The sequence below is a fragment of the Anguilla rostrata genome, chromosome 13 (assembly GCF_018555375.3).
Source record: "Anguilla rostrata isolate EN2019 chromosome 13, ASM1855537v3, whole genome shotgun sequence".
NCBI lineage: Eukaryota > Metazoa > Chordata > Actinopteri > Anguilliformes > Anguillidae > Anguilla > Anguilla rostrata.
In genome coordinates this window covers 35,861,628-35,889,573 of record NC_057945.1, presented here as the reverse complement: position 1 = coordinate 35,889,573, position 27,946 = coordinate 35,861,628, and the positions used below count along the sequence as shown (strand labels likewise).

Sequence of the window (27,946 nt, the reverse complement as noted above, 5' to 3'; positions counted from 1 at the left end):
TTAAACTATAGTGTGTCGGCTGGTGTGCTGGCATCAGACACATTTTACCATGCTGAAGTACGAGACCATTAATGTTTGTCTAATGCCTCCCTTCTCAACATCTACAGTAAATGACCCCTGGCTTAGTGCCTGTGAGCCAATATTAACATAATTAAAGATATCATGGAGAAAGAAAACCCCAAGTTGAGACTGTGGTGTTTACAGTAAGATGTAGAGCATTCTACGGTTTGCCACAAACCTCACAGAAGTAAAAAAAAAAAAAAAAATTTTGGTGAGTGTTTTTCCTAAATATGTCTGGTTTTTTAATGATCTTTTGGTGATTGCTTCATCTCCCCATTTAACAAGTTTATAATATTTGTGGTCCATTACAGCAGTGTCTTTTTTTTTTTTTTTTTGGTTCGTCTAAATAATTTATTGTCCTCTGGCATCATATTTTTCTCAGCCTGAAGTGTGTTTAACTTTTGGGATTTTTTTTCTTGCACCTAGAACCCATTTCATTTTATCAACATCCCAAAAATCATTTTTTGTGGAGGGGCACATTTAAGTCACAATGTTTACAGCGTGATCTGGAAAGGGCTTTTAAAATGAGTGTTTTTCTTCGAAAAAAACAAAAACAAAAGATGGGCAAAGCTGTCAATGCAATCTGTATACAACAATAACTTTTTTAAATTTTATAAAGCACACTGTCCATAAAATGCATCACTCCCCTTTTTCAAGGGAAGTCATTTTACATACAGAAATTTAAAGAGACCAGTACATGGAAATCGCAAGTATCTAGTAAACCTACAATACTATCTTAGGAAGGGCCAGATGTATTCAAATCACAAAGTGTTATTCTGCAGAGAGCATAAACAGAGACCTAAGTATCTCTCACAAACTGACTGATCAGCTGGCTCCCACAGGGCTATAGCAGTAACCATATTTTACCACTAGATGGCCCTTCGCCAGCCAAGGTTGAACATTATCTGGCCAGTTCTTGTTTTCATTATTCGCTTAATAAAATATCTGCTGCTGGATTCAATTAATGCAGTAGATGTAATAGAATGGAGAAATGTAGTGGAAACAACGTTCCACTGACTATTCAATGTAAGGACAAACCACTTTGCAGTTGAATTGTATCAGACCCTTACACAGCATAGTGTATTTGTTTATTAAAACTCTGAGACAAATAAACTTGTAAAAAGAGCTTTATCTGGTCAATACACCTGTAGCAAGTACTTTATAAGCCTCACCCACCTCCTTCACTGTGTGTTATAATTCGCATGGTTATACATGATAGTTCCGCGATTAACATATTTACTTTTAATGTGACATTTTGTATTTTTTATAGTTTGAATTAAATACAACAAATGGAATGAAATAATGTTTAAATTTCAAAGAGAAAAAACAACAACATTTGAACTGGACAGACAAACTGGCAGATCTACGGTAAATCACATAACTCTGTGATCTAGCTGGACCAAAGGCAATTTTTCTTTTTCAGGAGATGTTCTTGATGCGCTACGCTTTTTGTCATTATTACATAAGCAGATCTCTGGTGCATAAGAATTTAATATAAAAGACAAACGGTGGACTGTTAAAAGTATCTGCCTCTACAGTATGTTGAGAGCTACAGTAAAGTGAAAGTCGACTTTATACAATCAATATCATGTCAAACCTAACAACATTAACAGCGTTATTTGCTATGTTGCAATACTGGGACAGTTTTGCATATCATGTAGCTGAGCAGGAGATCAGAAATGCATATTATAGTGATATAGAGGTAACCTGAAGTACTGCTGCATGAGTTACGGACTTTATTATTCATAGATAGGTCTATAGGTATGTCTAAGATGCATATTTCATAAATATTTTACTGCAATGATACAATCCATTTGAGCTGGTTCTGAAAGCACGTTTATTATGTATTTTTATTTATCTGTTATGTTTTTTTTTTTTTTTTTGCCTAAAGTATCTTGCCTTGTGAAATCTAAACAGCTTGTGACCAGCGGTGCTGCCCACTCTCTCAAACTCTCCCAAACTACAAGTACTGCTCCCCTTTGTCTGTTGGAGAACTTTTTACATTTGGTCTGCAATTTAAAAGAAAAGGGGGGAAAAAAATCAGGTTTAAGTAGTAGCACAGTTGTATATTTTATGAAAACAGGCAACATCTCCAACATTGCAGGTATTCAAGAAATACTGTACACACAACATCATGACATGAGATGCAATCACAGGTAACAGAGATGTAATGGCATACAGGTAGTACACACAACACGGAGCATGGTCACGACCAAGCAGCCAATGGAAAGTGTCTATTCACACCATTCTTTTAAATAGTCCGTATGCACACAGAGGACAAGGGGGTGGGACAGGCATAAGGAGGCGGGGTAGCCTTGGTGTGAATTTTAAACTTTATTATCAGATGCTGATAAGGTACAAATGTTTAGGGAGTGCAATATGTGCTATAGCGAAGAGATAAGGGTCCAAATTTTGAATCTAGGAAGGAACAAGGAAAGGTATACAGTGAGCGGAACTTGGACAATCTTCGAAAAAAGGCAGGGGGGAGTGGTCAGTCAGGGAAACTAGTTTCACTCAACAATTCATCCCTGAATTAGAGAGAAGAAGAAGAGACAGTCACAGAAAGAACAGCATTAGGACAGAAGGAAAACATTTCGAGACTTTAATTTGATTGGTTCATTTTTGTTTTAGTAGAAGCGAATGAGAAAGGTGTTGCTAAGCGGTACAGAAGGCGACAAAGGAGAATTAGCTAAAACTAGACATTAGCAGATGGGATGTTACGCACAAAGAATGGATCGCATGCGTTTGCAGTTATTTTCCAAGGGGCTAAGATGTCATTTATTCTTCAGTCTGCTTTGAATCACAAACAAAGGACAAATTATGAAATTTATGGCTACTGGTCCAGCTAAACCAGATGAAATATGGATGCTTTGGAGGGGTTATTTTTCCTCATGGATGTAGGCGATGGGAGGAGGGTGACACAAAAACATCCCTCCGCGTCAGGCGAAGTTTAACGCAGGAACAGTGCCCGGTGTGAACGCGTGTACATATGTTTACACAGGGCACTATTCTTGTGTCCCCAACACCTTAACGGATGGTGGCATAAACTGATATAGAATGTAAAATGCTGCTATGACGTATTGGATGCTCTATAACTAATGGGGTGAAAGGTTACGAGATGCTACGACTGCTTATGAAGGACTTAACATTTTTATGGGTGATGTTATAATCGTTAATTCTGTGATCTTATGTATGTGTTCCCTAACATAGTAACATTTTATATATCATAAAACCCATTGTCTAAAACGGAGTCATGCCTGGGAAAAGAAGGGCCTGTTAAAAATATGGATCTAGATTTATGCCAAATTTGCTAAACATTCATAACAAAGCATTGATTGTAATATCGATGTCTGTAGGGTTTTTGTTGTTTCCATTCAATCTGCTGCCAGTTAAGGCTTTAAGAACAAGGTGTGTGGATTCTTTAGCCAGTCAGTGACTTAACTGAACCAGCAGACACTGTGCCTCTCCATGACTGGAGTTTGACACCAAAGCGTTCTCCACAGTAAATCACGGATTTATGGAGTAAATAGACTAGACTTAATTACGGTGGCTCTGAAGTGCCTTTTAATAACGTTTCATAAAACAGTGCCTATACTAAGTTTTAAATTTTAAGAATTGAGTTCCCCCTGTCTCTTCAGTTGTCTGCTGTGCAAAGCAGTCGAAATGAGCAAGGCATGCACAAAAGGTTTAGTCAGTGCCTCAATGTTAAAGTGGGCAGTAACACAGTTAATTTCACATTTGCTAAGCAGCTGAATGTAGAAAAGACACATATGAATTCTGCATTGTGGAGATTCTGCATTGTAAAGTACTTTTCACTTTATTGCAACTAACTTCTGATGCCATGAACCACTTCCGAATAAATAGCTTAAATTGCTATGGAAGAGGCTAGCACAATATTCCTAGCAGAAAAGGATAGATTTTTACGGTTTGATTCTTCCAGAAGCCTTTTTTTAAATGTGTGACTCAACTAGATAAGTACAATTCTCATGTAAAAGCAAACGAGACAAACTGTAAATAATTTATTTTATCGTTTAACTTTTTTCCCACTCTTGTGGTCTTCGCTCTAATTATATCCAGCTGATTTGACAACTTAACGTGCTTACGTTTTTCCTTCCTCCATTAAGCGTTGCATAATCAAACTTGATTTAAGGATGGTATGTCTATGCCCTTTTCCTGCCACCTAGTTCCCACAATCGGGCTGAATGTCGACAAATCGAGGAGGTTAATTTATGTTCCCTGAAGCCTTAACAAGGACGTCTTCGCGGCATTCAGCTGGACCGCAGAGGGTGAAAAACTCGTAAGTTTTCGACCTCCTCAATACAACGGCTTGGCTCTGCGGTTAAAGTTAATGTGCAGCCGTCAACCAGAATTCCCACAGGCCAAGCAAACAAAAAGCCAGTTCCAGGAAAGGACAGCCATTACTTTTGTGTCCTTTTCTGCGGCTTTTTTGTTTTGGTTTTTGAATCGCTGTTCTGTCGTTTAGTTTTGTTCCCTGATTACACAGTTGTTTACTTCCTACATTGGGTACTTACAGTTCCTAAAAACCCCTTTTGATTTCATTGTGCTGTAGTGTACTTAGGTTTTTTTTCTTCTTCTTCTTCTTCTTAAACTTAGCATGCTTGTATTGGCTTAAAGTTTTTGTGTTGTGTGTGCCCCTTCAAGAGTCTATTCTTTTCCACAATAGAGAGCCCCTGATTTAGCTAAATAGAGTTTGATCGGTCAATTCAGTGTGGTAACTAAATTGGCACATTCAGGCTAATTAAACTGAAGAGCAATTTCTATTGTTTGCAAAATTAGTGGGAGAACAATAAGGAATTTAATGAACTAATACTTTTGACATGCTTTAAATATAAAATATGTTTAAAGCTTAACCAGCTCCTACATCCACTGCCTTCCCTTTCAAGTCCACGATTAAAGCTGTTCTTTGTGGCTGTTAAAGTTGTATCACGCAAATTAATTACTTAATTGCGTGATTTGATATACGCGACTCTACTTTTATTATCATGTCTTTGGTAGAAAGAGATTGTGTTTCCACACAATAAAAAAAAAAAACATTATGGACTGCAGATCAGCTATTTGTTTTTAAATATAGTCCTGGTTTAACCAGCCAGATTTCTTCAAGCAGGCATGTTTCCGCTAAAGGATAATTTAACATTTTGAATGGACATTTTTTTCCCCAACACACAAAGAAAAAACCACCCATTCTAGACAAACAGATGTAATGCATACCAGCACTTTTCTCTGCACATAGTAAACTATCAAAGCTTTGCAGTGTGTATGTATATATATATATATATATATATATATATATATATATATATATAATGTTTGTTTTTAGTGCTGAGGGAACATTTAGTGGAGCGCACACTTACTGCATGTGCTCCACAGAGAGAGAGAGATGACTGATGTACGGCAGGTGTACAAGAAAACACCAGAAAATGGGTCCTGTGGATCACCTGCCATTACCATTACTCATTATTATTAATTCATTCATTATGTGGGTTGTCATGTCCCTGACACCTTTACATTTTGCATGTTAATGTTTCACAGCATGTCTTATGAATGTGTGTGTGTGTGGGTGTTTGCATGCGTGTGTGCCTGGATGTGTGCGTTTGTGTGTGTGTGTGTGTGTGTGAGAGTGTGTGTGCCTGCATGTGTGTGTGCATGTGTATTTGTGTGTGAGTGTGTGTGTGTGTGTCTGAGTGTGTGTGTTTTTGAGTGTGTGTTGTGCGGTGTGGTGGGTGGTGTGGTGTGGGTGTGTGTGCGGTTGTGTGGTGTTGTGTGTGTGCGCGTACGTGTGCGTGTTTGTGTGTGTGTGTGTGTGTGCCTGTATGAATGGGGCAGTGAAGCAGAGGTGCAGGCACACTGGAGGAAAGGAGCTCAGCTGTCTGTTTGTCAGGACTGGGTGGTAGAGAGGGTGGTTTACACGTACTCCCTGGCTGTGGAGGGCTGGGACTGCCGGTAGTACTGCTGCCCCCTCCTCTCCTCCGTGGGGCAGGAGCAGCACAGGAAGGAGCCCCCCAGCATGGTCAGGCTGGCCGCTGCCCAGCCCACAAACAGAGCGGAGCCAAACTCGTACCTGAGGGAAAGAGGTGGGTGGAGAGAGGGGGAGGAGAGGGAGGGGGAGAAGAAAGGAGAGAGGGAGAGGGGAGAGAGAGGGAGAGAAAGAGGGGGGGGAGGGAGGGAGGGAGAGGGGGAAGGGGGAGAAAGAAAATGAGAGAAGGAGAGAGAGGGGAAGAGAGAGGGAGAGAAAGAGGGGGAGGGAGAGGGAGAGGGGGAGAAGGTGGAGAAAGAGAGGGGAGAGAAGAGAGAGAGAGGAGGAGAAGACGGGAGAGAGGGAGGGGGAGAGAGAGGGAAAGAGGGAGAGGAGGAAAGAGAGAAAGAGAGGAGGAGAGAGAGGGAAGGGAAAGAAGAAAAAACAGAATGAGAGATAGGGAAAGAGAGAGAGTGAGATGGTCTCATGAGCACTCATTTACCAGGTTATATTCTCTAAAAAGACTGACTGATAACACTAAAATATATCAGAAATTTAAAAAGGTACAAAAGTGCATACGGGAGAGCTATACAATCACAAAAAGAAAAAGAAACAGAAAGGTACATTTTACCTTGCATTCACAGGTGTGTTTGGATTGAAGAACTGGTAGGAGACTTGTGTGGCATACCAGGACACGGACACCAATGTGCACAACCCTGCAACAGGAGCACAAATGTGAGTTTACACATCCATCATAGAGGCTGTGCTTTCGCTAACCAAGACTCAATTACCCACACACATTTAAAGGGTCTCTGCTGGATTGCAAGCTTCAGCAAATAACAATATCACAATAAAAAAATAAAGGCCTGTGCATTTCAAAACCAATCACATTATTCTTTATTTTTCAAAAATTAAAACAGCATCCTTGTTTTGATTTTCTGATGAGATCCTGCTGTTTAGTCCTTATTGAACTCAGTAATGTGTTCAATTTGCATCCCGCCATCAAAGATAATTGACATAAACAAGTCCAACAGCTACCAGCCCATCACACGCAGAGTCCCAATGTAGTGGTCTGACCACTCATATTAACCCTTTGAAGAGAAGGTTTTTTGGAGTGCTTTTTTCAAAATTCTGTGTTCTAGAACTCTAGAGCATTGCTTTTATTTACCAGCAGCGATTGTTACATCAGCATTGGAATGTTCAGTTGAGAACACTCTAATCGCGTATTTGTGACCTCACACCTTAAAGGTTTGAGTGATGTATAATGGCCTTTGGATATGGCAGTGTGCTCAGAAATCCGGGATTGATTGGCAGGCCTCGTGTTTGATGTGATGTGCGCTTTGTTTGATTGGCAGGCGGGGAGGGGTGGGCGTGCCCCGTGGCCTCACCTGCGAGCAGGAAGAGCAGCCCCCCTGAGACGGCGATCCTGCTCTTGGTCAGGGGGTTGTTGTCCCCGACCTTGGTGCACTTCATGCCCACCACGCTGACGATGATGGCGATGAAGCCCATCAGCACGGACACCACCATCAGTGCCCGGCATGTCTGGATGTGCACTGGAAGAGCAAGGGCGGGCAGGGGGAAGGTCAGAGGTCAAAGGTCAGCGCATTATAAAACCTTCACTTTTCATCGTGGGGAGAGAGGCCTCAGAGAAATAGCCTACAAAACCTTTCAGTTTAAAAAAAAAAAAAAAAAAAAAACATCATAGGGACGTCTAAAATGGTTGTCAGGTACACGGAGACGATTTCAGTCTTTCGGTTCGTGCCGATATCCAGGTTTTAAGTCGAAACGATAGCGAGCGGCTCTTTGTTCCCTCGTCGGTCGTTCCGACGTGGTTCCGCGGGCCTTTAACGCTCCTTTGAATCCCGTGAATGACCCTCGCGGACCTCAGAGCGCACGTGAACGCGCCGGCGCGACGTTTCTACGCGTTTCACACAGAGGGGATTAGTGCGGCTCGGCCACAAAGAGGGATTGTTTTTACGGCTCCAGCCTTTGTTATGGGGAGTTATGGCCCAGCTTATTTTCAGCTAGTCTTTTTTAAAATAATTTTTTATTTTATTGTTATTTTAAAAGTTTCTCCACAAAAACAAACAAAACAAAAAGAGTATTCATAAACGCCTGAAAGAAATCAACGGTGGACGGCAGCACAGGAACTGATTCCTAGCTACCGCAAAATGTTCTCACAATGTCATTTTTGTCAGTGCTATGACTTTGCCACTGCACGGCAGCGAGTGTGAGAACGTTTTGCGTCCGCCGGGTTGCTATCAAATTTACCTATTTTTGGAAGTAAATTGTAGATTAGTTTCAGTATGTTGAAACAACAGCATGTATAGTTCCCATAATTGTCATGTATGTATGCGTAATATGACGACAATGCGAACAATTCAATGACTCGTACTAAGAATTTAGGCAATGTCCTTTTCACACTCGACCTTTGTTCAGTAATATTTTATGTTTATGGCGGTTTTCAAAGAGAATGGGATGAACAAAGAGCCAATCTGTGGATGATCCCTGATCTTTGATTTATGTAATAGGAGTCCTTTGAGTTTTAATGGGGCTTTAAGCGTAGGCAGTCTTATTCTTCTCCTTTCTTAGTAGTGCGTTTGAAGCCCTCTCTTTTTCCACAGGAGAATACCTTCTCTGATCCCGTTCCTCTGATGCTGAATCTAAAGAGAAGAGACTGGCCTCCCACTGTCCTTCGGTGAAATGCCTAGCCTGGCACCGCCTGGCACGGGCGAAAGGCAGGCCCACAAGCTTGCGCTGCAGTGGGCAGAAACGCCACTTCAATAAGGTGCCCATTGTGTTCTGTTGTTCTGGCGGAAGTGCCCAGCAGGGGCCACAAGCCTTCTGACTGGAGGTGTCATTGTTGAGGGAGGTATGGGGGAGGGGGGAGGGGCCTCAAACGGGGGCCTCAAACTGTCCAAATGTTTCCCAACAGCCTCCATGTGTCATAACGTTGTGCTGTGCTGACACAAACAGGTCTCTGTCTTCTTCCTGCTGCGTTTCTTCCCAAGATGGAGGCTCAAAACCTCCGTGTGGTTCATGTAATTAGACACTTCCCTGACCTTCCCTTCCAGTCCCATTCACAGCACAGAAAAGGCTCAATGTAACGAGTATTCATTCTGAACAGCAAGATGAGCCAAAAATGCATTTTTAAAAAAAACAACAACAACAACAAAAAAAACATTGTGGTTACGTGCCGCCTCAAAATAACTCATCAGTTATTTTCCCCGCTCCCAATTTTATCACCGGCGAGAAAAATACAAATCTCCCCGCGACTGCAAGCGGGACTTAGCAGCAGGCAGTGAGAAGATAAGCCGGAGCGCTCAGCTTGCAGCGCGCACAAGCGTAATTACAGGAGGAAAAAAGACGTCGCGGGTCTCTCGCAGGGGTGGAAACAATGCGGGCTTATGGTGCCGCTGTGCAAGACGCACGGGCGGCGGCAACATTGGCGGCCCTGTCCTGTAGATGACCTAATGCGGGCCAACAATAGCGCGGAGAGGACGGCGGTGGCAGGGTCCGGTCGCTCTCTGTGTGTGTGTGTGTGAGACGGGGGTTGCAATTCCACCCTGAGCAGTTTTTTTAAAATGCGCCGTGTGGCGATTCAGGTTTGCCTGTGCTGCTGTGGAAGAGCAATGTGGCCTGAGCTCGTGTCTTTTCTAACTTCAGAGAGGCAAATAAAAACACCAGTTTTCTGTTTTCTGTATTATTTTTTCGCCTTACGTTTCGGGTGTAGTTTACGTGTAGTTCGTCGTCTTTGGTGGGCAAGTAAAACAAAGTCAGCCAATCAGGAGGCATCGATTTTTTTACTTTAAACTCTCCAACCGAGAGCTTAAAAAATAATTAAAAACTCATTAACATTCACTAACTTTAATTCAGTAAACAGTTGTTGCCATTGTAAGTTACACACCAGTGGTAAGATGTGCACAGAAGTGTGTAGAAAAAAATATTTAGCCTACTTAAAGTTATTAAAAGAATAAGGTCAAGAATCTTTTAGATCCGCATGTTAGCGAATTTGCACCAGCCCCAGCACAGTCAGTGGAAAATTATTCTGTATTACACGTATATGTATGGGTGTTGGAAGACGAGGATTAAAATGCTAATATTAAGTATATACAGTAAATAGGATTCTGCCACTGTCTGATGCCAGCATTTTAAATGGCAAGTTCACAGCTTAAAAGTCAGGTTGATATAGTGTTCAAGGTTTATTATTGATTCTCCATTGTGATATTTATTAAATGGTACTTTGCGTGGGTATAAAACCTGATGATTAGCGAGCGTAATATATTTTGCCAGTCATTCACCACAGGCTTTTGTAGAGATGGAGATGCAAACAATGCTTTTGTGTCGAGAAATAACTTTCACATTCTGAAAATATCTGCGGTGCTAGGCCCAACACTGAGCTTTTTCTTCTCAACACAAACTGCTTGTTATTACCGGGGACAATGCGCTGTTTTTGTCGTGCTGATAAGTCAAATGAAAAGTAGATTCACATCTCACTTAAGGAGAAGGCCACAAAAAATGTTTTGACAAAACGTAAACAAGAAGATTTTCTGAACCGAGCAAATTCATAACACATTGGCATCGTAGACTGGCAATGTTAGTCAACCCCAAATAAAAACATTGGTTCTGCAGGGACTCGTTTATCTTCAAATGTAATTTAACTGTCATTGCAGCCAATATATCCCCACAGATTTCAGCAGAATAATAATAGAGCATATAAATATAAATTATGCCGTAAGTAAATAATAAATTACGGGAAAAGCAAGTCCCCACAACACAGGAATTACATAATTACACCGGCTTTTAGGATTTATGAGTGTGGTGATTGGTCTGACATTCAAGTGATGCAACATCTGCCAGTGTTGTTCATCTTAAATTCCAGTTGATGTTTGTGAATAACACGAAAGTTCATTCTTGGTTCCACTGACTCATAACAGGGACTGTAATTCAAAATTGTGTACCAAAAGGAAGGCCTTGACAGTTAACGTCATCACTGACATTTTGACAGGTTTTGTTGGTGCTTTTTGTTTCACAAACAAGATTTGTTTTGTTTTGTTTGTTTGACAGTGGCTGACATGCAGCTCCGTATACTGGCCCTTGGGCGTGACTGGAAAGGGTGTCTAATACTTATTTTGTCTTATTATGCATTCGTTGGGTTTACCCTGCCACAGAAAATGCCACAGAAATGTACTTGGGAACCAAGGTCGCCAAGGAAAGGATGGTTTCCTAGAACGGAGCCATGTGACTTATCTGGAAAGCACACTGTGAGCTCATCATCCCCAAAACTGCGTGAGGAAGAGGGGGCCGCAGCAGAAACCTGCGTTCCCCTTTCCATTCGCATTCATATTGGGCAGCGGTGTAGCACAGTGGTTAGGGAGCTGGCCGGCCCGTCAGCCAAACGGTTTGATTCCCAGGTAGGACGTCACCGTTTGCTCCCTTGAGTAAGGTGCTGAACCCGAATTTAAAATTTGCCTGAATTTAAGCGAGCATCCTTGTTTGCATATTTATTCATTATTTTTTTCATATACTACGTAAAAACAATTCTTTGTAAAGTGGTTCTGATCGAGAGGGTCTTCTAAAATGCCTGTATTGTATAGCCATGCTCACTGCCTACGATCACCATGAAGTCAGATTCCACAATTCTATATTACATTACATTACAATACTGCTGTAATGTAGTAATACTCACCATCTAAGGACAGCATGGAGTCAGAGACTCCACATACCTTATTATATTACAACATGTTACAACATAATACAATACTGCTGTTATACAGTAATGCGGTGATACTGTCTAAGAACAGCATGGAGTAAAAGACTCCATAATACTGCATTACAGTATTACAATACTATTGTAACTCTGTAATACTCATCATTTAGGGATGGCATGGTGTCAAAAGTCTCCACATACCACGTTATATTACAACATGTTACAACATTACCACACTATGGATAGCACAGGGTGTCAAAGACTCCACAATACTACATTATATTACAACATGTTACAACATTACCACACTATGGATAGCACAGGGTGTCAAAGACTCCACAATACTACATTATATTACAACATGTTACAACATTACCACACTATGGACAGCACAGGGTGTCAAAGACTCCACAATACTACATTATATTACCACGCTACTGTAACTTATTAATACTCACCGTCTAAGGACAGCATGGAGTCAAAGACTCCATCTACCAGGTTGCATTACAACATTACCACACTACTGTAACTTAGTAACACTCACCGTCTAAGGACAGCATGGAGTCGAACACCTTGCACTGCACCTGTCCCGTGCTCTGGGAGGCGCAGGACATCCACAGCCCCTCGTACAGGCCGACCGCGGTGATGATGGCGTCGCCCGCATAGGACGACTGCTTCCACTGCGGCAGCGCCGTGGTGGAGATGATGCCAATCCACCCGCCCAGAGCCAGGAAGTACCCCAGAAGCTGGAAACCAGAATTGGCCATTTCTTATCACTAACTTTTTTTTTTTTTTGGTTTGAACTAGCTTTCTTTTTTTTTTTTCTTTTTTTAGTTCCCCCCGGGGAAGAAATGTTCTTCAAGACACCTCAGAAGTTACTATCCCCCCGTCAGACAGTATCCGCGTGGAACACAGAAAAGTTCTCCCGGCTGAAGTCAACTTCACGCAGTCTCGGTGGTTCTGCCGCCTCCAGAGTAGCCCTTCGCCTCCCCTAATCCCAAGCGCAGCGGTGGCACAGCTGGAAAAGTTTCCTCCGCGTCTCTCTTTTTTTGTTTGTCCTCTTTAGTCGGTTGCCAGTCCCTCTGTGTGTTGCCGGCGTCCACGGCGACCTGTGTCATTTGGAGCTCGGCTTTATTCTCCCGTTGAAGTCAAAAGGGCTGCAGGACGGACGTCTGCCCCTCATCTACAGTCGGAGCTCTGCTCACGGGACGCTGATCCTCCAAAGAGACCCCCTCACCTGCGCTCCCGCCCCCCTTCGGCTGCTCGGAAACTTGCTCTCGGCGACTGTGGAGGCTGTCAGGCTTGGGGGAGACGGCTGCTCAGAGGCTGCATCGCTTCCCTGTCACACTCCGCTGGGTCTGGGTGGTGCTGTGGAGCTGAACGGCAATAAAAAACTTCAGTGGAGACAAAAAAAAAAAAAAAAGAAAAGAAAAAAAGAGGGGAAAAAAAGCCTTGACGGTCTCCGCAACTGCTGAATACAAAGAGGGGAGGGGGCTCTGGGGCGGGGGTGGTGGGGTGGGGGGTGGGGGGGGAGGGGCAGGGGGCGCATGGAATTCCGGCTGCCGATTGGCTGACCGAGCGGCAAGGAGACGCCTTGCACTGAGTGAACAAGAAAATCCAGGCTTTGCAATGGCTGAGTATTCCGAATGGTCTTTTTTTCTTTTTTTAAGCCGTGGAGCCAAAGCATGATGTAAAAAAAAAAAAAAAAAGAGCCTGTTGCGTTTTGCTGAACAACACTTCTTCAGCTGGAGGGGAAAAGTTTTCATTTTAAAAATAAGTAAAATGGGATTGTTCTTAATTTAAAAAACACAGGATATTTTCTTGGGTGTGGAGGAAAGCAGATGTTGGTCTCTGGTTGCCTCTGTCGGGTATTGACCCTGTGTTGAGCAAAGCCTTTGGATCTCCTCGACAAACAGGCGTAAATCAGGCCAATAGCATGCTTGCATTAAAGGACGTGTCCTGCACGGACCCCCCTCTCTCCGCACTCACTGAAAATTTAGGGCCATCCCATCAAAGGTCCTGGGATCGCCATGGAGACGTGTACAATTGCGTCCCGGAGTGAGTTCGCCCCACAGCAGGAATTGACGGTGCCGGTTGAATGAGGCAGTGGAGACGCGCTGTCCCACTCCACAATGTACAACAAAAATAAAGAAGCATTTTTACGGCCCTAGGATGACCGCTCGCACCAGCTGGTCAACGGCAGCTGAAGCTCAGACCTGTTCTCAGCCATTTTTTGAGGCCATTCCCCGGACTTACAGTGTAAACATTAAGCTGATTCATGGTGTCAAAAGCTAACAAAAAGCCCTGATTGTTACCTGTCCTCCAACCTCAAGAACAAGACTTAAAACAAAATATCCCCCTTTTTTTTATAAAAGAAAACAATTCCCAACTCATTTCAAGCCAGCTACAGTATATAAAAAAAACAGACTTAATAGGTGCTCAACAGATATCAAAATATCCCCCTTTTATACTGCAGATTTCAAACCATGTTCAGAAAACACATTACATAAGAAGGGCTTCAGCGCTGAGGAGATCCAAACAAAGTCATTACGTTCTTCGAGGGGCCCTACTTCCACCCAGCAAGATTTTTCATGGAGGACGGCATCCTGTTGGAAGAGGATTAAATGCCCCCCCCCCACCCCAACCCCCCCAAATCCCCCGACCGACCCCCTCACATGGGCTCAGATACTGGGGGGTGGGGGGGGGGGTCATGCTTAGGAGAGGGGGGGCCCCCTGGGATAGGCATTTGTTACGAGGGTTTTTAATCACACGGATGACCGTGAACTTAACCGGCGGGACCACGAGACCGCTCTCTTCTTCCTCCTCCTCCTCCTCCTCCTCTCCCCCCCTCTCTCTCTCTCTCTCGCGCGGCCGGTGTTCACGAGCGAGCGGAGCCCAGCGGACTGAGAGGGCCTCGGGCGAGCGCCTCTCACGAACGGCCCGCGCTCCTGGGCGGATTAAAATGCCGGCCGGGCCTGACGCCCGCGTACGTCCGCACAAAGCCGTCTGAGACAGAACCCGAGGCCCGGACCTTCGCTGTGACCCTCCTCGTCTTCCTCCTCCTCCTCCTCCTCTCTCCTCATCATCCTCATCTTCCTCCTCCTCCACCTCCTCCTCTTCCTCCTTATCCTCCACCTCCTCCTCCTCTTCCTCCTCATCCTCCTCCACCTCCTCCTTCTCCTCTTCCTCCTCCTCCTCCTCCTCCTGTAGTCCGCTCCACCAATCCTTTAAATGCTTACCCCACGCTAAGCAGACAACTTAGTTAGCCTTATGCTAATTTGTGACCAGGTTAAAGAGGAAACTCATCGTTAAAGACTCTCTAAATAACCGCTTAACGCTTGTAAACCCCTTCAGTGCATATTAAGCTATTCAGGAAGCATTTGACACAGATTTTATTATTTTTTTCCCCCACTTCAAAGGCACTGGACCCCTCAAATCACTTGTGGCATGGTCCTCGACCTACAGAAAGGTTTTTATTAGCAAATTATAATTGACTTGATCCCCATTTAGGGTTTGATTTTTAGATAAACATTGCTAGTAGTGAAGCCTGCTTAGACGAATCTACTAAGCAGACCAGCCTTTTTTTTTTTTTTGATGAGGCAGAACACTTCATTGCTCTTTACACACACAGTTTCTCTCTATTGGATGTAAATGCACCAGGAGTTGCTCAGCTACAGCTGTATTCATTCACATGAGAAAGGTTACATGCTCCAGTAATCCAGGGTTCTCCTGTTTGTTCTCATTTATACTCACTGGACCTTCAGAGGTATCATCACCCCGTCATGTGTTTTTCACCAAAGGCTGGGGTGGGGTGGGGTGGGGGGCGGGGGGATATTATTAAGCAGACATTAATGGTAAAATCCTAAGACTGGGTTTCTATAATTATCATTTCCAATTTCTGGATAATGAAACACTGCCAAAGACATACAGTATCTGTTCACACAGTTTGGTGAGATTCATTGGTAATTATTCAAAAAGCAGCAGATTTTCAATTAATTTAGGTTGTATTAACGCTGATTTAAATGAAGGCAGGGTTGCAATTAGGATACACCTCCAATGCTGTGCGTTTCTATTCAGGGCTGCTGTACGGGGTGGGAGGGGGAGGGGAGCTCTGGCTGACAGGGGGCCTCAAAAGATTGTGCAGGAATTGGGGAGGTGGGGCCCAATCTGGGATCTTCTCATGGGCCCCAAAATCAGTGGTGGTGCCCCTGTTTACATGTCCAGAAGGCTGAACAACATGCGAGTCAATGAGTGGAGATGAACTGTTGACCCCTTCAGTAGTTATACCACACAGCCCCATGTGCCTTATTGCTTACAAATAATGTTCAATTGGACTGCAAACTTCTGCACTGTTGTTCATTAGCAGCATGAATTGCGATAGAGTGCAATGGGGAAGAAAACAAAAACGGCTTTAAAAGGTAAATGGACTGCATTTATATAGCGCTTTTATCCAAAGTGCTTTACAATTGATGCCTCTCATTCACCAGAGCAGTTAGGGGTTGGGTGTCTTGCTCAGGGACACTTCGACACGCCCAGGGCGGGGTTCGAACCGGCAACCCTCCGACTGCCAGACAACTGCTCTTACCTCCTGAGCTATGTCACCCCAGGAAAGGTTCTGGGTAATGGCTTGGTCGGTGCAGTGATCAGCATTAGTGAACGTCTGTAATTCCCAGGCCCGAGCACTGTCAGACACTGGGGTGTGTTACAACACTACATTTCCCAGAATCACTGCGGTTCAGGAGGGGCCAGGGAAACTATAATCATTGTAAATAGGTGGAGGGCTTGGAACTGAGTTCAGCACGGGTTAATCAGCTTTCAGATGTACCTTTTCTCTTAACGCCAGCTCGCATGAAACAAAAGTGGACATGTAGTTTAGATGAAAGCTAAGAGAAATCCCTGTAAATTCACGAAGGGATTTGAATTTAGAAAAATAACAGCATGTTGCCATTGGATGAATTAAATTCCCCGTACACAACAATGTGTTTTATCATTACAATGAAAAGCATTCATTTTCTTGATTATATGAGAGTGTATGTTTGTAGGCAATTAACTATTTGCCTGTACTGTATCATTATTCAGTAATTAAATTTGATTGTTTTTTTTAAAATGATCGTCGAACCGATATACTAGCTTGGTCAAGCTGGTTTGTGGTACACCAGTTTGGGTGAGCTCATCGATCAGCGTTGTCAGTTTGGTTAATGATGGACAAGCTGGGCTGCTGGAATGCCTGTAAGAGTTGGCAACAATCTTCCTGAAACTCATGAGTGAATATGCTCATTTTGGTAAATTCAGATTAAGTTTTTCTCTAGTTTGAAGAATATAGATTTAGATTCTTTCCCTCGGTTGATTACAAGCATAGTTCGTTTTTTATTTAGACGCAGAACATTTGTTTGCCTAATTAAAGGGGGATTTGGGATTTATCTTAAGTGTATTCAGTGCCACAAAATTTTAAAAAAATTTAGGCTTTGTACTGCAGTTATATTGCCAAACACAGATCGATGCCCGCACAATGAGAATTTCTTGGTACGTGTGTCAACATATAAAAAATTCATGGAACACATTTGGAAATACTGTGCAGCATAAATTTCATACGATGATGACATCAAAAGTTTAGTATGAAGTTATAGATCTTGTTACGCTACGAACAATTTTCAGCCAATTTGGCCATGGAGACACACACATTCATTTTATAGCTTAGAATGTCATTTGGGCCCAATGAACCACATTTCAATGAATTTCCTTAGTTTTGAAATGAATCATATCTCGAGTTACACATTTATGCATATCTAGCACATATTTAGTGCAACAAATTTTCCAAATAAATATGGAAGTGTAGTTGGCTTGACTGCTATTGAGATGTGTTGAACTTGCTGATGTACTTAACCTCGAAATCAGCTGTGCCACCTATCTCTAACTGGTCACCATCTTCCAGCTACCATCTACCAGCTTATTCAGCTACCAGCTTTCACAAACCTAGCACCTACTGGTCACCAGCTACTAGCTCTAGCTGGTCATCAGCTGCCAACTACCAGCAACTGTTTCACAAGCTTGGCTCTAGCTGATAATGGTGTTTTTTTTCCAACCAGGTGATGCTGCAGTGAATCTTGTTAATGATCCCAAAGTTAATGATCCTCCATTAACTTTTGCGACAAGGATCATCATTTACCTTCTTAGATGTGCTGCAACTGCCATGGGCTGGTTGTGCATGCACATACATTACACACCACCAGCCTCATAGCGTCAATACATTCATTATCAGTTGTGATGCTGAGGAGAGGGTCAAAGGTCATTCTGAGAAGAATTAGCTAAACAAACCATCAGCCTGCTGACAATGACGCTCTGTGGGAAAGGCATACTTGTTATTTTATGCTCCGGCTTTCAGAAAATGACTTTCTGAATGATGTGTTTTCATACTGCTTCATTTTCCAGTGTATGTTTGGCTCTAAGACAGCCCTGGAACATGTGTCTTTCAGTTTGGTCTGTACCCTTGACCCTTTTTTTTAGAACCATAGTTTTTGGCCTTAAGCTGTGTTGAATCACTTCCTGTAAGTATTCAAATGCTCTCCATTACTTGCAGTAGAGTAGCATTGGCTTAATAATCTTTTCGGTTGATTGTTCTTTGTTGGATATTGGAATCATTTTTTCCTCAAACTAAAACTTCCGGCACAAAATTCTTTCAGTATAAATTCTGTTAGGAACGGAACATTTGAACGCTCATCATACAGTCTAGCTTTGAGGGTGGCTCATGCAGCTATGCGTCATATCAATGCATGCACGTAACTCGTGACCCACAGTGACCCTGCCGCTAGAAAAAAGTGCACTAAAGCCCATATTCCACCCTCCGACCCCCCCCCCCCACCCCCCTCCCGGGTTTTGAATGTGAAAACCGTGATCCTGAGTGCACTTCATACATATTTGGAGACGGAAAGCAGGTTCCCTCGCCTTGTCCCCCCTCTCGAGATTTTCCAGGCCCTCACCAATGCTAAGCTCGGCTTAGGAATCAGCTGACGTGATCAAAGACGCGAAGTCACATTTCCAGCTAACAGGACCGGACTGTTCCCGATGCGTGAACTTCCCGGAGAACCCACAGCTGTACGTGCCCCGACATGGGAGAGGAGGGGCCTTTGTTTCCAGTTCTCGTACGCCCCCATTAATGGTTTGTAATTCCTTTCCTCTGCCACCCCTCCCCCCCCCACCCCACCATCCCCCCTCCCCAACAACCTACAACCACACTCCCTGGCCTCCCCCTCTACCCAACTGCTCCATTAGCCAATTGAGGGCCAAAGGGATACTAGTGCCTTCTGAATTTGGATGGACCTTTCCCGTCCTCAAGTGTCGGCCTAGCTTTTGTTGCCACGACGACTATGGCCTCTGAAAGGGCACAAGAGAGGGCCCCTCGTTTTTTCGAAGGATGGCGTCGTGTGGGTCCAGATGGCTCCGTTGTGGCCACAGCCCCTCCCCGAAAACCAACCCATTCACCCCCGCCCACCACCCCTACTCACCCTGAACACACACTTACCCTACGTTCAGAAACTTAGGTTTGAAGTGGGGGGTGTGGGGCCCCCCACTTCTCTAATGTGACCACCTGCACAGGGGCAGGAGCAGCTGTCCACCGGAGATTAAGGGAGGTAACCAAACGTCAACATGTCCTGAGGAGAGGGCCTAAGGAGGGCCTGCTCCAGCCCCCCAACACCCAAAAGCCACCTCTCAGCCGAACTGGGCGCCCGGGGCTGGAACATGGGGGAGATTAATCAGGGAATGTGCCAGGCTAATCCACTGTTATGCCTCGGCCCTCGAACCTGGCAGACCGGAGAAAGGGGAGCATTCTTCAGCACGGGCAGCCCCCCCCCACCACCCACCTCCTCCAAGTCAGTCTGTAAACAGTGGTTAATGCGCCCTTTCCAAATCATTGCACTCTTGGCACTCATTTCTCACCTCCTTAAATGAAACTGCCGAGTGGCGTGGGTGTCCGTCTACGATGCGTGCGTGCGAAGGTGTTCTAGATGCTTCCTTGCTGTAAAAATAACAGTCCTTTTCCCTGTTTCATACCTATCAGGCCACACGTCCACCACTGGAATATCAATAAGGGGAGTTTGACCTTCCTTGTCTTTTGTGGTCTGAAAAAAAAATACATTTGTATACATTATTGGTGTTTCTCTGTTCATAAAATATATTTTTTTCAGTTGAAGGGAAAATATCTAACAGCTAGGGGCAAAGTCGTTTACTTTTTCAGGTGGAAATAAGCATTTACATTTTCTTACACACTTTCCATTAATTTTAATCATTGCAAATCTCACACTGTTCCAATAGAGGCAAAAAAAGCTTAACTTTTATGAATATGTTATTGAAGTTAAGGACACAGCACACGACTTTATATCGATCACGACCATTTGACACCGCAGAATAAACTACACGACGTAACGGAACATTGACACAGACGATCAATTTATTTAATCTATCGCACCGAATATGTGTTAAAGGACAGGGAACCGAGGTGTGGATCAATGCGCTTAATGATCCTGAAACACACTGCCCCTTCAGCTTTACAAAGTCATGTGATTAATGTTGCCGGGCATTTGGGTATGACAGCGTAAAATCCACAAAGGCCACAGTTTTGTCACTTCGTGATTCTTCTTTTGCGCCTCTCGCCCTTTTTTTTAACGGTCAAAGTCAAAATGGCCGTTAACGGCAGAGCCAATCAGCTGTCACGCTGCGGTCACCTGGGAGGCCACCCACGAATGGGATGAGGCCGGATAATCGGTGTCGGCTGCCCGTAGGCCGTGACGGCGCCACACTCCCGCCCGGTGCCCCTGCCACTCTTTTTTTTTTTTTAGGGGTGGGGGCAAGAGGGGTGGGGTGGGGGTGGAGGGTTGTGCACGCCGCGTTGCTCTGTCATTGTGGCTGTTTACTCGTCCGCCGAAGCCGACCGTCGACCCCGCCCCTTCACTGCCCGTCTGCCGCCGGGGGCACCTCGGCCGGCTCGGTGCCGCCAGGCGTCGGTGCGCCGTTGCCGTGACGACGCGAGGTGACATCTTTATTTGAACGGGCCCCACAAAGACAAGCCCCCCCCCCCCCCCCGAGAAGTGGCATTTATGTTCCCTGGAAATTCGCTCGGAGGGAACTTCCAGGAAGCGCACAGCGTGTCGCTGCTAATGTACTGATGCAGCACTATGTTTTTAAACCGCCTACGTGCACCCGTTGCACTGTGGGAATATTGGGCCTGTTTTCCACTTTCTTTTAATTGTGGGGGGGGCGGGCGGGGGGGGAGCTTGTGGAGTCTGAGAAAATAGGATCAATTTTGAGACAGAGCTTGGAGATTACGTAGGCTTGTGTGGTCTGCCTGGGAACATGAAAGGGGACAGTCACAACCCCACCAACCGCCACCTCCCCCCAGCCCACAATTAAAATAAAGTAGAAAGCGCGTAAAAATAACTTTCAAATAAAAATATAAACGACGACACATAAACGATGTGATCACTCCTGTCAACCTATTTATTTTTTATCCATGTCATTTAAATTGTACTAATATTCTTCACAGTGTGACTATTGTTAAAATTTAATTGTAAATTCCTTTAAGAACACCTGTGAGGGTAATATCGACTTAAATATTTGGTATCGTAAAGTTCAGCAGGGGACATCCTGGTCCTGGAGAAGTCACAGGGCTCGGCTGGTTTTTTTTTTTCGTATTTAAATGAGCAACCTGTTCAGCCAAGAAGCCAGGTGAGGCTCATTGCCTGTAATCAGCTGCCTTAACTGATCAATGAAGCTCTGAGCACCAATCAGCACCCAGCAGACCCTGCAGTTCTCCTCATCCACAGCTGCAGACTCCGACCCTGTGGCCCAGTGGTCTCCAGCCCTGGTCCTGGAGAGTCTACAGGGTCTGCTGGTTTTCACAGTGACTCTGCACTTCATGAATCAATTGGAGCAGTTGATTACACAGTTAGCTCAACTCACCTGGTGTCTTGGGTCTCAATTGGGTGCTGATATTAAGGTGAAAACAAAAATCAGCAGACCCCTGTAGCTCTCCAGGACCAGGGTTGGAGACCACCGCTGTAGCCATATCAATAATCTCTGAACCTGAAAAAAAAAGGCGAAGTGTCTCGAACCCTGGTCCCCTTGCACCGCCTGTTCCCAGTAAGCCTCCTCCGGCCTCTCCTGACTGTTTAACACCACCCTGACGTGGAGTCAGGCCCAGCCAGGCACTGGACTGGACCGGACTGGACCGGTCTGAGCCACTTCTCGGGAATAAGGAGACGGTTCATCGCCGCGCTCGCTGAAGTCATGGTTCACACGTCAATCAAAGGGCCCTCAATGGATCCCTTTGTTTCACGTTGTTTATTTAATTATTTATTGATTTATTTATTTGGAGACATAAGAAATATATCTTTGACATCTGGACCCGGACCCGGGCTCTGAAGGATTCTACTTGTGATATTTCCTCAGATTCAGAAGGCAGATCAGAAACATTAGGGCTATTCAGTTACATAAGTCATAGTCCAGGAATGCATTTGGTCTACAAATCTGCCTTGTAATGGTCACTGTGTAACTATGTAACTGGTAGGAACTGTATATCCAGCTAGACACTTTCCCTTGGGTCAAATGTGAATGTCAGGGACTGTATGAAAATATGTTGAATTGCTTTCGAGCAAGATGGACAAGTAGCTGGATGCATTTTTTTAAAGAGAACATTCCCAGATGCCCTTTGTATGTAATTAATTAGGTTACCGCTACTGTTTTGGTCAGTGTGGAGGCATATTGGTGATTTTTTTTCTAAATGTCAAGTCGTTGCAATGAGTCTCTTTTGAAGCCCTGTGTCCAGGAGTAGCACGGGCCCTCCTTCGAACCGGCCACTAGGTGGCGCTGTTACAGACCTGCGCACAGGTGTATGGCTCGCGTTCCTCCGCTTCGCTAGTCCCCCGGGCTTCGCGGGGGAAAGTTAGCGAAGGTCCGTGTCAGGTCTCGTTAGCGCGCGGTTTTATTTTCGCCGCCACCTTTTCAAGTCAAAGAGAGTCGGAATTAATTTAGCCGAGCCACAGGCCCCGCTGCGTCCGCCGTAATCTCACCAGAGCGCGGTCCCTGCTGGGTCCGTCTCCCTGGCAACCCGGCAACGGTTACTTTCATCTGCGACCGTGTCCGAGAGGAGGGTGAGCGAGCATAATCTAGCGGGCCCGAAGGATCTGCTCTAAAAAGCATGTGGCTGGATTTAAAAAAAAAAAAAAGAAACATTCAAATCCAGCTCCTCCGTGTACTTCCTCAGTTCACCTACAAGTTGGCAACTGACGGCTTTCAGTTGCGAGTTTTGAAAGTCGTGCTTGAATTTTGAGCTTGTGTTCTACGAGAAGATCTGGGTGATTTTTTTTTGTGAAAGCAATTATACTAAAAATATAAACCTTTTTAGAGCTGGAAATTACATTTGGAAGATGTATGCTGCCTGGTTTCATAGCCTGTTTATTCAGTTCAGTATCTGGACATGTAACAAGACCATTGCACAGTTATGAATACTATTCATAAATGTGCAAACATCCACACACATCTAGCTTTAACAACATGATGTCATTCTGTCATATAGTTATAGAAGTGATTTATTAATTGGTCACCCGTTAAGGATATTTTATTTGTGACTATGGAAACATTTGTATATGAATAAAACAGATAATTAAAGTCAACAGCCATCAGCAGCAGTCCGTGAATTCCACATAATTGGCGGTAATTAAATTGCTAATTGGGTTCATTCTGATACCGCAATGATGAAGGATAATGACCCTAACAGGTGGTTTACTGAGGGGGAGAAATATTGTCATGCCACCGAAGGACTGAATTGCTATGAATTATCATTTCATAATTACCCCTATTGCTCTGTTTATGAATGTCTGCCGCGTGAAACCGAGCATTTTTCCAGATGGCCGCCGGGTCACTTTTACAGGGCTGGTAGTGTAATGAGACTCAGACATGCTCTACTTTTGCAGGCCCACAATCCCGTACTTTTTATTTGACCTTACTTAACCCAAAAAATAAAAAAATATGTGCAAAAATCTCTTTTCCCATGGTGACCTGACCAAGACAGCAGCTACAATAAGTAATAATTAATAAATAAATTCAATATACGGGGAATCGCACAGTTCTCAGGGACCTTCCGGAAAAAAAATTACAATCTTCAAAAAAAAACGATTATGTGCAAGGGTAATCAGTTTATTCAATGGAATACTCATATCTAATTTAAAAGAACATTGGGTGTTAATGCGAGGTCTAATAAGGGAATGCTCTTTTCCCTAGTTTAGAGATTGCGGTGGGAACTTCTGAAAGAAACCACTGGAGGAGAGCTCAATTCGTAAAAGCATTTATTGAAAGACAGAAGGTCACTTAAATAAAGAGACAGCCTACCCGGAAAGGCTGTATTTATAAAAAAAGAAAATACACCAATGCAGAAAACGCACCCGAAGAAGAACCAGCCTACGGGTTTCTAAAAAGTACAATGATATAAAAATAAAAAACCCTGACGTAGGCGTGATACAATGAATCGTGCCTACACAGCTTTACCAACAAACTGCTGCTAACAGTGAAAAATCCTCTGTCCAAGAAATGTTTTATTATTTGCACGATGCAGAAACATCCTACCTTGGTCTTTGCTTTCAATGTGGAGATCCCACATAACACAGGGCTATTGACACACATGGATTAATTTGCATACGGATAAATTAAATAAAAAAACCTGAGTGTTTGGTCCCACATAGTGTTGGGCTTTTGAGCTTGGACACTATTGCCAAGTGTATATATATTGAATAGATAATGAGAGACAAAGAACCTCTGTGACAGGCACAGGATGTGCTGAACAGGGACTATTGTGCTAACAACTGATTAGGTCTGTATGGGTAAAAAAAGTAAAAATAAACAACATATATATATATATGAATAGGTATACAGAACAGAATAGAATATATATATATATATACACACACACTCATACATACACACACACATATATATACACACACACACATGAACAGGGACTATTGTGCTAATAACTGATTAGATCTGTGGTTAAAAAAAGTTAAACAAAATTATATATATATATACACACACACTAAGTGCTGTGTGTGTGTTTCAGCGATAGAAGTTTTTTTTTTTCTCTCTCATTTCCGGAACAGAGGTCAGTGGGCGGACAATGCGTCCTGTGTGTGTCGTCTGTGGTCCGATTCACAAAACCGGCGGGCGGTAGGTACCGGTCTCCGGCCACGTTCACACATTAACTCCGAGGTTTAGAGGGGAAATCTCATTAAGCGGTTCCCGTATGCGGCCCTGTTCGGATGTTTCCGACTCGCGTTCTTTAACAGGAAGCAATTTATTTTGGGTGGTACATGCTAGGGCGCTAGGATTCGGTTGACCGCAAGCCGTTCCACGTTCGCACCAGAAACCCTTTCACGGCCTAGGTCACCATGCTGTACAAATGGTATTCTTTTGTAAATGCAGAGGAGATGTACGAAAAAAAAAAGAAGAAAAAAAACCCTGTGTATTTAGTGTGGGCAGTTAAGACTGTAACACTTTAGTTTACATTTAAACAACTTGCTATTTTTGACCGAAAAAAGAACTTTGTTCACTAACCAGAGTACCCTGTGTCAGTAAAAAAACAGCCACATTTAGCGAGGAACAGATCAGATGCACTCTTATGGCTGCCAAGTGAATGCAATGCAATGTACTGTAACAAGGGCTGGCCCTGGATCTATCTGACTTACTTACGTCAGCTACTTCAGTTGCCTGTGTGAACAAGGTTCGTTCACAAAGCATATCTTACAAATCGTTTCCTATGTCATACCTAAGCATCTGGAGTTAACTGCAATGTGCTTAGCTGGACTTTAAACATCAGGTTTAAACCACATAACTGCATTATAACAGGAACCTCTTATTTCACAGATCTGAATAGCCATTCCAGTTGTATTCCAGGTCAGGGGTCAGAAGGTAAAAGTTCTGCGTTGTGTTTCAATGAACTCCACCGGCGGTTTTCACTAATTAGTTCTACCTCCCGGCTGAGGAATTGTGCTAATTAGCAAATCCTGGTGATTGGAACAAAATACTGGGGAGGACTTTTATTCTCTGAACCTGGATTTTCTGCGCTTGGATCAGACTAGCTGCATTAGAGCAGCAGTGTAGCATGGCCGCAGGTTTGGGAACTGGGCTGGTGACTCAGAGGTTGTGGGTTCGATCTCAAACTGTGGCGCTGCCATTGTGCCCTTGAGCAAGGTGTTTAGCTGTATTCGCTTCAGGGAATATCCGGCGTAAATTGATTGTATGTAAAAATGAAACCCGTGTAAGTCTCTCTGGAAATAAAAAAAACATCTGCTGAATGTGAAACGTGATGTAGCGAGTAAAGTGGATGAAAAGCTTTCACAGTCGCTCAGTCAGTCAACAGGATCATAAACATGCCTTTTTGAACTCTGAAGGAATTCACGGTATGAATTTCCACCATGTTTCGGGCGGCAGTGTAGTGTAATGGGTAAGGAGCTGGTCTTGCAACCAAAAGGTCACGGGTTTGATTCCCAGTTAAGATACTGCCACAGTGTAAGTGGTGCACAGACCAGACAGGCTGTACCCCGATACTCGTGCCCTACTGTTGTTGGCTGATCCTTGGCTGATCGTCAATTTAGATCCAGGGTGTCCAATCATATCGAAAAAGGGCCGGTGTGGGTGCAGGTTTCTGTTTTGGCCCAGCTCTAAAGGCACCTGATTCGACTTGATTGAAGGCAGTGATTATTTAATTAGTTGAAATAGGTGTCATAGCCCAGAGCATAAACAAAAACCTGCACCCACACCGGCCCTTCTCAGGTAAGACTGGACACCCCAGCTTTTAAATCAACTTTACCTGCAGTAGATTTGCATTCTGGGACGGCATAATTTTTTTTTTTAGCACTATGGGCACCAAACAAACGGATCCGCCACAAAAGCGAGACAAAAAGTCGTAAAAAAAAAAGAACGACGCTGCAGTTGCGGACTCTCGGTGGCGGTAACGCACAGATGGCGGGTTCAGGAGGCCGAGGAGCGGGAGAGAGGCGGGACTCCCCGCTCTCGCGCCTGTTGGAGATTTATCGCCCGCGCGGCGGCGGTTTGGGGGGGGGGGGGTTGGCTTTCGGTTCTCGCCCCTCTCACGAAGCGCAGCCGCGGCCGCCGCGGCCACCGTCTTTTCGCCGAGGCGCCTCGGTGCGATCTGAGGCCCCGAGTCGCGGGTGATAACCGCGGCCTTCGCGAGCGGTAAATAACAGCGCGGGGTTAATGGGGCTCAGGGGCTGTTACGCCGGATCAGGCGACGGTGCCGCGGTGAGGAATCACGGACAGCCAGGACAAAACCACCGCGCCGCGTAAAAACTCACCGCCATTTTATCCAAGGAGACCTCGGCCCTGCATTTAACACAAAAAAAGAGCATAGCATTTTATTCCTACATTAAAAATTACATTTATTAATGAATGAATGTATGTATGTATGTATGTATGAATGAATTTATTATTTATTTATTTATTTCAAACACACATTATTTGCTTTTGTCTATTTTTTCCTTTGTCTACCTCGTTTCTTATTTTTAAGTCAGTAATTATGACATTGGAACTGACACCATACTTGTGCCTGATGTATTTTATTTGCTTTTTTTTTTTTTTTTAAGAATATGAACCTACTGCCCCCAAGGTTCATTGTGTGCTTTACAGAGCCAAGGGCCTCAATGGGGCTCTGGGAAATTCTGCTCATGGTTGTTTCCTCCTACTCTGGTGACTGTGGGAGGAAACACAGAGAGACCCTGTCTGGATCACTAACACAAGGAGAGGGCCTATTCCACTGCATCTGAGCCACTAGGGCTTTCTTTCAAACGTTAATATTAAATTAAAACCGATTTATTTAATAGTCCCACATTCAGAGAAATGAAGTATAATTAAAAGGTGAATGTATATATAAGATGCTCAGCTTGTGGTACTCTAGTCGTTGGATAGAAAGTCACTTGTAATGTACCTTGGAAGCAACTGCAGGTTTTCATCTTGCCGTCAAAATTGTCCAATAAATGCTCTGATCTCAGCTGAATAACCCCCCCAAAAATAAATAAATAAATAAACATGTGGTTTCTGAACACTGTTAGTTAATGCAAATTCTTGAGAACTGAGAAAATGGAGCATGCAGTCCCTCTCAGGTTGTCATGCAGAGAGGCCATCCGCCCGACAATGGGCTT

General features: G+C 44.0%; 1 protein-coding gene and 1 long non-coding RNA gene across 6 annotated transcripts in view; one reads left to right on the top strand and one right to left on the bottom strand.

The window, feature by feature from the left end:
- Positions 1-615: 615 nt before the first annotated feature.
- On the bottom strand, positions 616-12,580 carry cldn19 (claudin 19). 2 transcript variants are annotated; one of them, XM_064304192.1, is made up of 5 exons: positions 12,289-12,580; positions 7,423-7,587; positions 6,666-6,750; positions 5,993-6,139; positions 616-2,588 (listed from the first exon to the last, which is right to left on the bottom strand). In XM_064304192.1, the coding sequence occupies exons 1-5, from the start codon at positions 12,509-12,511 to the stop codon at positions 2,552-2,554; spliced, it is 657 nt and encodes a 218-aa protein (XP_064160262.1). In that variant the 5' UTR covers positions 12,512-12,580; the 3' UTR covers positions 616-2,551. The 2 variants fall into 2 exon arrangements, with proteins under 2 accessions (XP_064160262.1, XP_064160261.1); XM_064304191.1 differs by having other exon boundaries at positions 616-2,069.
- Positions 4,103-27,946, top strand: part of LOC135237263 (uncharacterized) — a 31,545-nt gene continuing 7,701 nt past the window's right edge. Inside the window, exons 1-4 of one of the 4 annotated variants that reach the window (XR_010324786.1) lie at positions 4,103-4,357; positions 6,679-6,769; positions 7,390-7,630; positions 27,392-27,869. This is a non-coding gene — a long non-coding RNA (uncharacterized LOC135237263). Of the gene's footprint in view, positions 4,358-6,678; positions 6,770-7,389; positions 7,631-11,205; positions 11,367-12,578; positions 12,884-27,391; positions 27,870-27,946 lie in introns of those variants that run through there. The other 3 variants (XR_010324785.1, XR_010324784.1, XR_010324787.1) reach the window with 3 other exon arrangements.